Source organism: Ictidomys tridecemlineatus, chromosome 9 (genome assembly GCF_052094955.1).
Source record: "Ictidomys tridecemlineatus isolate mIctTri1 chromosome 9, mIctTri1.hap1, whole genome shotgun sequence".
Taxonomy (NCBI): domain Eukaryota; kingdom Metazoa; phylum Chordata; class Mammalia; order Rodentia; family Sciuridae; genus Ictidomys; species Ictidomys tridecemlineatus.
The window spans coordinates 3866636-3879120 of NC_135485.1; the positions used below are offsets into that span (position 1 = coordinate 3866636).

Consider the following 12485-nt stretch of genomic DNA (forward strand, 5'->3'; position numbering starts at 1 on the left):
AGAGTGAAATTGTATTGAGTAATTTGACTGAATAAAGCACTGAAAGGGGCAGAAGGGTGTGGACATTCTTTATTTCTTGACTGCATAAGTCGCAATTTTGCCCCCTTGAGACAAATTCTAAACACGCCTTCATTGTGCTTCACGTCCACACAGCCACGTGGAAGGAAGGGACCCCTGACTGGTGGACACTCCCAGTCAAACACAAAGAGCAGGTCCTACAGCTACCAGAAGCAGCACTCTTCCAAGGGAACAGCAGTCACTCACTGCCAGGGGTGCCAGGAAGAGGGGTCAGAAACACCCGAGAGCCATGGAAAGGCCCATCGAGCAGCTGGGGAGGCAGCTCAGAGGGAAGCAACAGCCTGTCACCGCCTTGATCCCCTTTCCTAAAGGAGGAAGAGGCTGCTAGTGGCTAGAGCTCACCAACATGGGGTTTGGTGGAGAAGCGCGGCCAACTGTACCTACCTGTCCCTAGAGGGAAGGCCTTTGAGGGCCTACGTGATTCCTTGCTTGTGGGAAGAGAAGTCACCCAAAGAGCCACTTGGTTCTTTGTGGTAACAAAATAATAGATGTGCTAAGCAAAATTTGTAAAGCTTGTCCCCTCTGTTCTTATCCTAACCCAGGAAAAAAGTTTCCCATCGATTAAACCCATTCAGCACAGACAGCCCACTCAAGAGAGGACTGGCAGCTGGATCCCATCTCTGTGCCCACCTGCCAGGCATTCAGGTTTTACAGGTCCTGGTGGACACTGCTGCTGGAAGGGCTGAAGCCTTCCCAAAGGGACTGAAAAGGCCATGGGGTGGCCAAGGCCTTATGGAGGAAATGATCCCAAGGCTCATGCCTCCCCAAAGCCCACAGAGTGGTAACGGACCCTCCTCCATGTCTCGGATCCCTTTTAGGGATTGCTAAGGCTCTAAAATGATAATTACTTACACTGTGCTTGGAATCACCGATCATCAGGGAAAATTGAACTCTAAAGTACACCTAAGCAAACTGTACAGGGAACCCACTGAGAGCTGGGTTACCGTGTGCCTGTCACACTTACCAGGATTCAGAACACACCCAGGACCAGGCTCAATGAGTGGCTAGGAGCCCTTCCTATCCAGTGGCTTGTAGCAGGCCTCCCGTGCGTGGTCTGCAGGAATAGAATTTCCAGTGGGGAGTGGAGCATTGGGGGCAGACTACAAGCCTCCCCTGAAGTCAGGTGCAGCCATGTGGCCACGTTTTGGCTACTAGCTATAGAGACTTCTTCCAGCACAGCACCCAGGAAGGGACTGCACCCACCGTGTCCATCCTGACGCCTGTTTCACTGGAACTGAAACTCATCTGGGGCAAGTGTCACAAAGCCCTTGCTTTTCAGTGATGTGTCGCTAGTACAAATGGAAAAGACTGAGATTCAGAGAGGCCCACTTCTTCTCTGCTCGCCAGCAACACCCAATCCAGTTCCAGTCTGTGACCAATCCAAGGCCAGAAGCAAAGAGAAAGAGTGCCAGTGCTGGACTTCCTCCAGGGGCAGGGGAATACAGGAAGGAGAAAGGCGTAAGACCCCCAAACCCACTACTTAGTTCCCAACATTCCACAGTAATGTTCCCTGCCAACCCTCACCCTCAGCACTCCCCACAGTGCTGATGTTCTCTGCCTGCAGACAGACTTGACCAACACACAGGAGGGTTCAAACTGCAGCAGGTGGTAAGGATGGTGTCAACAGCCTTAGATTCAAATGATCCCTCATGTCTATAGATGTGTTAGGAAGAATTTCTTGGGATCCAAGGACTCCATCACCCCTCTCTCCTTCCTTGCCACCTCTGGCCACCCTAGCTGCTTAGGGCAACTGAGACATCTGTATGCCACTAGGTCCAGATGGCTAATTTGCTGCTTGAACATTCCTGGGAGATGACTATTAATAATTGTGCATTTGCTCTCTCCTCATGCAACCGCTTATTTCAACCAAATCCCTGTGCAGCCAGCCTGTCTACATCAGGGTGTTTCCACGTGGCCGTCTGCAGGCCCCTCTGCGGTATTTTCTTACCAAGAGCATCCTTTTTGACTTTACTGTCAGGCAATAGGGCGGCTCTTGCTGCCTCGGGCGCTCTCTACTTTGGAGTTCCGAGCAGTTCTCCCAGGTTCTGAGAGATTGGACGGAGTCCGGTGAAGGGAGTGTCTTCTTGTGTGGTATGTGCAGTGCCGGTGAGATTTGGGGAATAAAGAGTTGCTGTTTGAATCTACAAGGCTTTGTGGCGGCTAGGTTATTTGTGCCCAGCCAGACTGCGGCAACATCCCAACACTTTTCACTGTTGCTGATCCCCTGCATCTTCCTCACCACTCTCAAACTCTACAGCCACATCTTGACCCTGGGGAGAGCCTTCCCAGCCAGGAGTCAGCTCCACCCCAGGAGAAGCCTGCCTGGATTCCTGACCAGATCACTGCGGTCTGAGTGAGTGTGCATCTGGTCTGAGTGAGTGTGCATCTGTTGGACTTAGAGCCTAAAGCTTGAGAGTTTTTTTTTTTTTTTAAGAAAAAGAGAATTTTTTAATATCTATTTTTTAGTTTTCGGTGGACATCTTTATTTTTTTGTGGTGCTGAAGATCGAACCCAGGGCCCTGGGCATGCCAGGAGAGCGTGCTACCGCTTGAGCCATATCCCCAGCCCAGCTTGAGACTTTTGATCTGACACTTGAACTTAGAACACAGAGGGAATGTTTATCATGAGCCTGTCATGATTAAGGGTGTTTGCAGTGCTTAGAATTAATCTAGAATTGTTTCCTGTGAATTTATTATGTCTATTGCAATGCCTACCATAAAGGATTGTTGTTCTTGATTAAGAACCTATAGGATGAACTGTATTGAGTGATTTGCGTCAATAAAGCATTGAAAGGGACAGAAGCACATGGATATTCTTTTATTTCTCCCCCTGGACTGCATAAGTCGCACCTTATGAACCACAGCGGTATTTGAATTTATGAGCCTTAGAGGGTCCCAAAAGTTTTCCTGTATTTTCCCATAGCGACACCCCCCCACAAAAAAACACCCAGTTTTACAGGTGAGCAGATCAGGATGAATGCAATTAGACAACTTGGTTACAGCCCATGAAAAACACATTTTAAGGGTTATCCCAGAAAATTTTGAACTTTATTAAAAAGAAAGAAAAGTTACAACCCTCATCATGTCTAGCACCCAGTTCTAACCATTTTCCATATTTTCCACTTGTGTTTCACCTATACTCATTATTATTTTTCTACTGGAGTATTTTTAAAGCAAATTCCAGACTCTGTAGCAACTTACTGTAAACATTTCTGTTTGCATCTTTGATGTCAAGGACATTTTTACATAGCCACCAGGCCATTATGACTCCTTAACAAAAGTAGCAGTGAAATTCCTCATCACTTTGAAGCCAGATTTAAAGTTAGGTAGTCAGTGTAGTTAGGTAAATCGGGTCTAATACCGAGTGAAATCTAAAATGGAGGCCATGCTGGGAATGACTCAGGGAAAACACAGGACAACTCATGGAATGTTAATGAAGTCCTGAAAAGGCCCTAGGCCAAAGTCCACCTGGAAGAAGTATTAATGAATAGCCCCCAGCAGATTTGAAGATAGCTCATCACAAAGAAGTGATAATGAAGTCCTTCCTGCTCAGACTACTTCTTTGGCCCACCTGTGTCCCACCCCTCGGGCCTTCCAACCTACATTCCATCACTGAAAGAACTATAAAAAGGGGAGACAACCGCACTTCCACGGATTCCACCTCTTGGGTCCCCTTCTTCCTCCGGGAGAAGTCTTTTCTTCTGTCCTTTAATAAACTTCTAATCTCTACTCTGACCTTGCCTGGGCATGCTTCTTTGGTGTTATTCTTCAACATCAGGGAAGCAAGAACTCGTCACCGGTCAACAGCGGTAACAACTTCACAAATGTCTTTTGATTTGTTCTATCATGATCCGAATTGAATTCAATTATGTCTTTTAAGTTCGTTTACTAACCGTTCCACTTCCTCCCACTGACCCCGCCAATTAATCGACAGCCCACATTCTGAAGTTGGCCATTTGCCTCCATCTATAGGTGGCACAGTGCAGGAAAACAGTAGGTGCTCAATCAGCATCGGTTGAAAGAAAGGTTTCAATGAAAACAAAGGAAAAGAACAGCGTTTTGGTTCTCAGAAGTGGAACACAGCAGGTAGTATCCTGGGTGGGAGGCCGGCCTCTGCAGACGCCGGCTGGTCCCGGGGAATGCACTGGAGGTCAGCGGTGCAGAGCAGAAGTCGGGTAAGAGCCTTTGTTGGGCCCCAAGCTTAAGGCGCAGCAAAAAGCGTAGAGCCAGTTGCGCCCTCTCCTCAGTTTTCTGAGACACTTAAGGGGTATGTGGCAGAACCACACCGGTATTTGAATTTATGAGCCTTAGAGGGTCCCAAAAGTTTTCCTGTATTTTTCCTATTTTGTGGTTTGTGCCTTACTCAGAAAACAGAAGATGATAGGTTCAAAACTAACACCCAGAATCCCGACATCCAACACCAAACGTGATGACACTTCGTCATATCCGCTTCCTGGGTCTCGTTTTAAAGTTTTCCTGAAACTCGGGACAGCCAGCCAGCCAAGTCCCTCCCCCTCCTCCCGCACCACCTGGATAGGCGTGTCGGGAGTGCGCCTCCCGGTAGCACAGCCTCACTTTACGAGCCTCCCTGCCGCCTTCGGCTAGTGGCGCCCTCAGACACGAGTGTCGGGCCGCAAGTCCCAGCGGCAGTCAGCGAAAAAGGGCCACAGGGTGGGAACTGACAAGACTGACCCCGAAGGAAACGCGCCACCCAACCAGCGCCCTCTGCTCGGCCCCGCCCCGCCCTCACTGGTTCTTCCCCATTGGTTCTTCCCCATACTTTCCCCGCCCACGAAGAGGCTCCTCCTCTTGTTCTCTTCACCTTTCACCTCGCTTTTTGGGGCTCTCGGAGAAGGGGGGCTCAGACCCCGCCCATCACGGGGCGGGGAGACTGTGCTCTGCTGTGACTCACCGTTATTGGTGACTATGGCCTGTCAATCACAGCATAAGCGGCCTAGGATTGGCTAATGAGAAATAGTGGGGCGTGAAGTCGGGACAGCGGCCTCGGCGCATGCCGGGTACGTGCGTGACGGAGGCCGTAGCGGCAGTCATGGCGGCTCGGTGTGTGAGGCTTGCGCGGCGCGGTCTCCCGGCTTTGGCGTTATCTCTCAGGTAAGGGGCGTCGGGCTTCTTTGGGCTGAGGGAACGCGACTCCTCAGCGCCATCTCTGCCTCTCCGATCCTGGCCCTTCCGGCCTCATCACCAGCGTCGGGGTCCCTGGGCCCGCGGCTCTGACGCGGGACGCGGACTGCCCCCAAGGTCTGCTCTGTGGCCGGGGTGTGCCCGTCCTGGGCTCGGACAGCGGGAGCGCGGCCGCCTGCACCCGAAGCGTGGGGCTTTAGGGCTCCGTGGGCTGCGGGACGGAGGGGTCCTGGCCGGGGTGCCTGGAGTGGAAGCTCGGCGGCCCCCGTGTGCGTGTGGCCCAGGGCCCGCAGTGGCCTCGCAGACGTCCGCTTCCCCTGCGCGCCCGGGCACCAAGGCAGCCTCAGCTTCAGCGGTTGAAGAAACAAGCAGAGAGACCCAAGACTTGCCCAAGGTCACGCAGCGAGGCCGGGAGGAGGCTGTGGCTCACCAGTGCCCGGAGCTGCAGAGCGCAGCTCGCTGGCGCCGCCCCGGAGGGTCCATTGCCCGGCTAACGGGCATTTCCCGTTCTGCCTCAAGTTTCTAAGCATTCGCGGAGTCTGGGGTCAAAAAGCACCAGAGCCTGTGCGGCTGTGGGCAGTTCGTTTAGGTTCCCTGCGGGTCAGAAGAACCAGCACTCGTCACTGTTTTCATTTTAACCTGTTGCTTTTGGTTTTTGAAAGACCTGTCTTAAAGTGAGTTCGGCAAATATATAGAGTTCTTATCTCATCCCTTGGAAATTTTTCCTAGAAGCAAGTTATTCACCAAGTCTAGAGAAGCTATTTCTGTCCAAACTTTGGGTAGAAACTGAGCAGAGTAAGGGCTGGTCTTCTCCCGCCAGGAGCTCACTCACCTGGTGAGACCAGGCAGATGAGCCAAAGATTACTTGCAATGAGGGTGACAAGGCGTGAATAGCATCTTACTAAGTTCATGTAAAGCACCATGGGAACAATGTGGCAGGCTTCCCGGAATACTTCAGTAAAAGGCTTTTTAGAGCTCAATAATTTGTTGTTTTGTTTCTGAAATTGCAAAAAAAAAAAAAAAGTACCACGAAGTCAGCATCTTTTCTGATTCTGAAATTGTGGCTTTGTGGAAAGATGCTTAACTAGAGGCAAGAGAGCTGAATGGTAATCACAGTTCCCACAGTGATAGTTTTCTGAGACGGCAGACCAGCTGCAACTCTGGACCCTGTGTTTTTCCTTCTCATACGTGGTGGCTAGACCCTCTGTTGGCATCAGGAAGGGGTCTGCACACAGCAGAACCAACCTGCAGAAAGGCAGTGTGACTGTCAATTTCGGGGGGGAAGGGGACGACTCAGAAGGCAGGCATCTCAACAATACCCTTACTCTTTAAATTCCTGAAAACCAGAAAAGCAAACATGTAATAAAGAGGTTGCTTTTCACACCTGTGGTAACAGTCTACATATGAACATGTTTTGTGTTCATGCACTGCACAAGTTCCCGTGAGTGACAGACCTCATTCAGGACAGTGGTCCCCTAAGACTGTATCACCTAGTGACATCCTAGCCGTTTTGGTTTGCATGATAGAGTTGCTTAATGACATCTTTCTTAGAATGTATCAGTGTATCCTATCATTAAGTGGTGCATGAAGTTGCATTTCTTATTTAATAGAAGACACACAAGTGCATCCGAGGGACGACTGTTTAACTCATCTTTTAGTAGCTGCATGATAGTTCAGACTGGGGAAGCAGCAGTTCATTTAGCCATTTCCTTACTTCAGAACACTGTGTCCAGCTTGTCCCTGTGCAGCGTTGCCATAAACATCCTTCTATGTATATTATGTTTACAAAAACTTTACTATTCATGGAGATAGTTTTCTTGAATCAGGAAAGAAAGTTGAATGTAGTTTATTCTGATTGGACTGTGGCATAATTAGAGCTCCTGCTGATCCTGGTGAAAAAACCTGGGTTTTTTTTTTGTTTTGTTTTGTTTTGTTTTGAGAGAGAATTTTTTAATATTTATTTTTTAGTTTTCAGCGGACACAACATCTTTGTTTGTATGTGGTGCTGAGGATCGAACCCGGGCCCCACGCATGCCAGGCGAGCACACTACTGCTTGAGCCACATCCCCAGCCCAAAAAAAACCCTGGGTTTTAAGATTAAAGGCTTTGTGACCTTAGGCGTTTCATTGAATCTTTTCATGTGGATATCAGATTGGATAATACCTTAAATATCTTCCAGGATTTGTTAGTACTCATTTGTTAGTCTCATGTTCCTACCTTCACACCTTCATCCAGGCAGTACCCACTTCCTGAAGCGTATCTATCTGTCCACCCTGCTCTTGTTCATATTTTCTGAAAATGAACTAGAGAGGCTGTGCATGTATTCATGTTTCTCAGGTTCACAGAAAGGAGTAGAAGGGTCCATTGTAGACTGTTACCACAAGTGTGAAAAGCAATGACCTCTTTATTACATGTTTTGCTCTTATGTGCAACTAACCTGTCCTATAGAGCCTTTTCTTCTCCAGTCTTCAAGTCTCTCAAAGTACTGGGATTCTTTTACTAACTTTTAAACCCCCAATTACAATTCTTTGTGTATAGACATCTTACCTTTTTTACATGATGGAAAGTGCTTCAAGGTAAGATCTCTGCCTGGTCCATCTTTGTCCGTGATGTCAGCAGTGGGTCTCACCTCTGACAGTGTCTGCTATATTAAACACAGGTGGGGCCTCTGTGTCTCAGAAGACACCTTGGAATGCAAGAAGAGAAGGTTAGGTACCCATCAGTTTAAGCATGTATTGCAGTTGGTCATACATAGTCATGAGTCATGAAACAATAGGAACTACCTTCTGAGAGCTACATTGTTAGGTGATTTCCTTGTGTGAATGTTACATGTGTACTTACTCAAACATAGATGGTATAACCTACTACACACATAGGTTATGTGGTATAAAGAGTGCCACATATGCAATCTGTTGTCCAGAATGACATTATTTGGCATGTACTAATATATATGTGTGTGTCATTTGTAGTTTGCCTTTATAAGATCTGAAATAGGTTTGCTCCCAAAACAGTCAATAGCAGAGTTCAAAAGTATTCCAAATCTCCTATGTCCTGTGTCTGGTTTTCCAAAAAAAAATTTGTCCTTTCTGGTGTGTGGACTTTTCTGTAGGCCCTCTCCTCGGTTGTTGTGTACGGCTACAAAACAAAAGAACAATGGCCAAAGCGTGGAAGAGGACATGGGTCACAATGAGCAGAAGACAGAGCCTCCCTCTACAGACAAGATCCTCTTGGAAGAGAAGGTCAAGTTAGAAGAGCAGCTGAGAGACACTATGGTGAGGATATATGGCTCTTGTGGGACACAGGCTTTGCTGAATTATTTCTTGTGTAGTCCACAGAAAAGGCCCCACATTTCACTGGTGACAGACCCAAGCCAGAGCATTCAGTCTGACCCACTGCTCATGTAGCAGGTGACCACCACAGTGGAGGGGAGAACCATGTCATGTGGCTTCACTTCTGACATGACAAGAGCCTCATGTGCCAGGTGGTTACCCTGAGACAGTCTTACAGATGAGGAAAGCTCCGTGTGGTCACTAAAACTGGGGTGGGAGTGGGGGCCTGGGCTGCTGTCATGGGGAAGTAGAAGTTGTGTGAGCTGGCAGCAGTAGGGATTCTTATTGCTGAAAAGCACAAGTAGCACTGATCAGGTGCTTTTCTTCTTACCTTGCATACTTCTTTAATTCAGATATATATAATTGAAAAATATTAACCAATGATATTAGTATAGCTTAATAAATATAGAAATAACATCTGACATGATGGCTTTATTTTCAGTTATATATATTGGGTTTTTTTTTGTTTTTTTTTAAGAGAGAGAGAGATAGGGGAGAGAGAGAGAGAGAGATAGGGGAGAGAGAGAGAGAGAGAATTTTTTAATATTTATTTTTTAGTTCTCGGTGGACACAACATCTTTGTTGGTATGTGGTGCTGAGGATCGAACCCGGGCCGCACGCATGCCAGGCGAGCGCGCTACCGCTTGAGCCACATCCCCAGCCCAGTTATATATATTGTTTATAGTGAAATCCATCCATCTGCAAATCAAGTTCTTTAAGGATTTAAGATTAAAAACATCAAATATTTATGTCTCCCAAAGCACTGGGATTATGTGTGGGCAATTTTACATGTTCTTATGAGTAAGCTATTTACAGTTGAGGATCCTGAGGCACAGAGCAGCCAAGGGAACCCCAGGCTCACCCACCTGCAGCTCCCAGAGCCAGGGGTGAATGGGGTAGGGTGAACCCAAGCTGTCCGCCTCTGCATTGTGACTGCCTGCAGACTTGGCGCAGCTGCAGTATGGAAATCTGCACAGAGCCCTTCAGTACACATTAGCAGAAGGTACTCCTGAGGTAGGGAGCTCTTGAGGGGGTTGGTAAGAATTGAGGGACTTCCCCAAACTGCCATGATTAATTATTAAACAGTGAGCATGTGAACTGAGTCCTTCAGGCAAACTAGATGACACAGAGGTGCATCCACAGGGTCATGTCCCCATGGGATCAAGGCCTTCCCTTCACACCCCTTCTCCCGGAAGGAATGGGACTGGACATGGCGTCGCCCCTAGCAAGGTGCTCATATTGCCTGAAGTCAGACATTCTACTGGGGAGACTAGTGCTTATTCTTGGGGGTGAAGGATTTTCCTCTGGTCTTTTCACCTCTGTGCACTTGGATCAGCGCAGGGAGCCCTCACATTACTCCCACTTGCTGGAAATGCTGACATGAGTATAAATTGGTCTCACTGAGCTTTTCTGTTTTTGTCCAATGTCTCAAAAGGAATGACAGATCTTATTTGTATCTTGACTTGGAGTGTGTTATAATCATTTTCAAATTAGGATGACTTTCCTGTAAATTTGTTCCATATTTGATTCATGTAAATCTTTTTCCTTTTATTTTTTCTTTAGGAAAAATACAAACGAGCTTTGGCAGATACTGAGAACTTGAGACTGAGGAGCCAAAAACTGGTGGAAGAGGCAAAATTATATGGTAACTTTAAACATTATGTGGTATTGGTCCCAGAAAGAACATAATAGGGTGGAGAAGAGGGGGTGCAGGTGTACCAAGAACAAGCCAGGGTGGGGGGCAGAATTCACACGCCCTCTGGTTTTTCAAGATGAAGGTGTTTGTATAGGAGCAGGGACTGTGTAGTTGTGACAGTGTTTGGAATTGTGAGTGTGGTCCACACAGCAGGAGTTTTATTATCACCCTCCCTGTGCAGACCCTAGGGAGCCCCTAGCCAGCTGCAGAAGGCACATCTGCAGGCTTCTTCACCAGGACTAGCAGGAGGTCTGATTATGCCACAGTCCAGTCAGAATAAACTACGTTCAGCTTTCTTCCCTGATTCAAGAAAATGGCCTCTGTGAATAGTAAAGTCCTAGTAACCGAATGGCATACAGGGATGTCTATGGCACCCCTGCTGCTTGTGGCTCCCTCACGCTGCTTCAGAGCAGTGCTATCACTTCAGGACTCCTGCTGTGCAGCCTCTACTATCAGCTTTGGTGCTTCTGTTGCTGCCTTCCTACTTTGTAATTGAGGTAATCCAGGCTTAGTGACTTGCCACACATCACAGAGCCAGTCAGTCATGGCACCAGCATTTTGTCCATCACTGCCAGTTTGGCACCTGTGGTAGTAACTGGACCTGAGGCTGCCATAGGAGTGCTTGCTGTGGGTCACTTGGTTAACTGTCAGGTGTGGCGTCCTGTGTTAGGGTGAGGAGCCAAAGGTTCAGGATGGGAATTCCTATGGCTACCCAAGGACAGAGAGGGTGAGGGACCAGAAGGAAATAGAGTCCTCATCTCATCATGCTGCTGCATCCAACACAGAAACACCTCTTTCCTGGGAACACTTTTCCTTGGGTCACCTGGGTTCCTGGTACTCTTCCTCCCTGAGTAATACCTTTGCGAACCTGCCTGACCTGAGTACCAGGCCTCTTTCTCCTCTTCCCGGCACTTCGGGTGACTTCCACCCTCCCACAGGTTTAAAGAGCCTCCAGATCTAGGTCTCTGTTCCAGCTCAGTTTCCTGAGTTTCATTCCATACATGCTGCTTAGCACCCTTGCCTGGGAATCTCAAGGGTGCTTCGACCTTAGCCCTTCACTTGGCTTCCTTTCCCCCTTACTGTAGTAGGCGATTCCAGCTTTCAGCCAGGAGAGGCTTTGGAGGGTTTTGTGTTTTCTGTATTAAATGGTGGAAGCATTGAGATTCTGGGGCAACAGGTGCTGTGGCCGGGCACCATAAGCAGCCTGTTATGAAGCACACCAAGCTCAATTCCCAGGTGCAGTGGACTGTGAACCACCTTCTTTAACTTTATCAGGCATCCAGGGCTTCTGCAAAGACTTGCTGGAGGTTGCAGACATTCTGGAGAAGGCAACACAGAGTGTTCCAAAGGAAGAAATTAAAGATGAAAACCCTCACCTGAAAAGCCTGTACGAGGGGCTGGTGCTGACCGAGGTGCAGATCCAGAAGGTATTCACAAAGCACGGCTTGCTCAAGCTGGACCCCCTTGGAGCCAAGTTCGACCCTTATGAACATGAGGCGCTGTTCCACACACCAGTAGAGGGCAAGGAGCCAGGCACGGTGGCACTGGTTAGCAAGGTGGGGTACAAGCTGCACGGGCGCACCCTCAGGCCCGCCCTGGTGGGGGTGGTGAAGGAAGCATAACTGCCTCCCACAGGGCCTTTGGCTTTTAAGTCACTTGCTGTAACTCTTGAAAGGCGGGTCTATCTTTTCTCCTGTGGGAGTCCAGCCTTGATGGAAAGGTCAAGTGGCTGCAAAGAATCGAGCTGGGTACACAGTTGCGTCCAGGAGCTCTGGTCCAGGAGTCTGATTTCTTAGTACCACATGTTTAGTAGCTCCATATTCTTCCAGAAGAGGGCGGACGGGACCTCTAGAGTATGGTGAATAACCTGTATCTGTTCAAACTTGTGATTGCAAAGTACTTTAAACAAATAAAAGGTCTTCAGGAACTGTCTGGCTGCCTGGCCGCCCATCTGTGCCGTCGTGTGCAGCTCACTGCAGCACTGAGTGCTGGCACCTTTGGCCACTGCTGGGTTCACTCTGCGAAGAAAAGGCCGGAGGGGAAACGTGTTTCTTGATTAAAACAACAACAAAAAATTGATGCCTACCTTTGAGAACATACAAGTTCATTTATAACTAGCGTCTAGATGCCGGGAATGGTCAACCTTGGCTTTTCTGTGGAGATGGGAAGGGAGCATGTGAACTTGAACATTCTTACCACCTTATTTTGCCAAGTGAATTTGACAAAGTAAATCCTTTTTTG

At 48.2% G+C, this 12485-nt stretch overlaps 1 protein-coding gene across 1 annotated transcript; it reads left to right on the forward strand.

The window, feature by feature from the left end:
* The first annotated feature begins 5041 nt into the window (after window positions 1–5041).
* Window positions 5042–12176, forward strand: Grpel1 (GrpE like 1, mitochondrial). Its single transcript, XM_005318989.5, has 4 exons — window positions 5042–5189; window positions 8329–8491; window positions 10112–10193; window positions 11520–12176. Exons 1-4 carry the CDS (start codon window positions 5089–5091, stop codon window positions 11864–11866), a joined length of 693 nt encoding a protein of 230 aa, XP_005319046.2. The 5' UTR covers window positions 5042–5088; the 3' UTR covers window positions 11867–12176.
* The last annotated feature ends 309 nt before the right edge of the window (window positions 12177–12485 follow it).

Coding starts and splice junctions, on each gene's coding strand:
- Grpel1 (XM_005318989.5), top strand. CDS start 5,089: ATGCCGGGTACGTGCGTGACGGAGGCCGTAGCGGCAGTCATGGCGGCT. Junction 5,190..8,328: donor GCTTTGGCGTTATCTCTCAG/GTAAGGGGCGTC, acceptor ACTTTTCTGTAG/GCCCTCTCCTCGGTTGTTGT. Junction 8,492..10,111: donor AGCAGCTGAGAGACACTATG/GTGAGGATATAT, acceptor TTTTTTCTTTAG/GAAAAATACAAACGAGCTTT.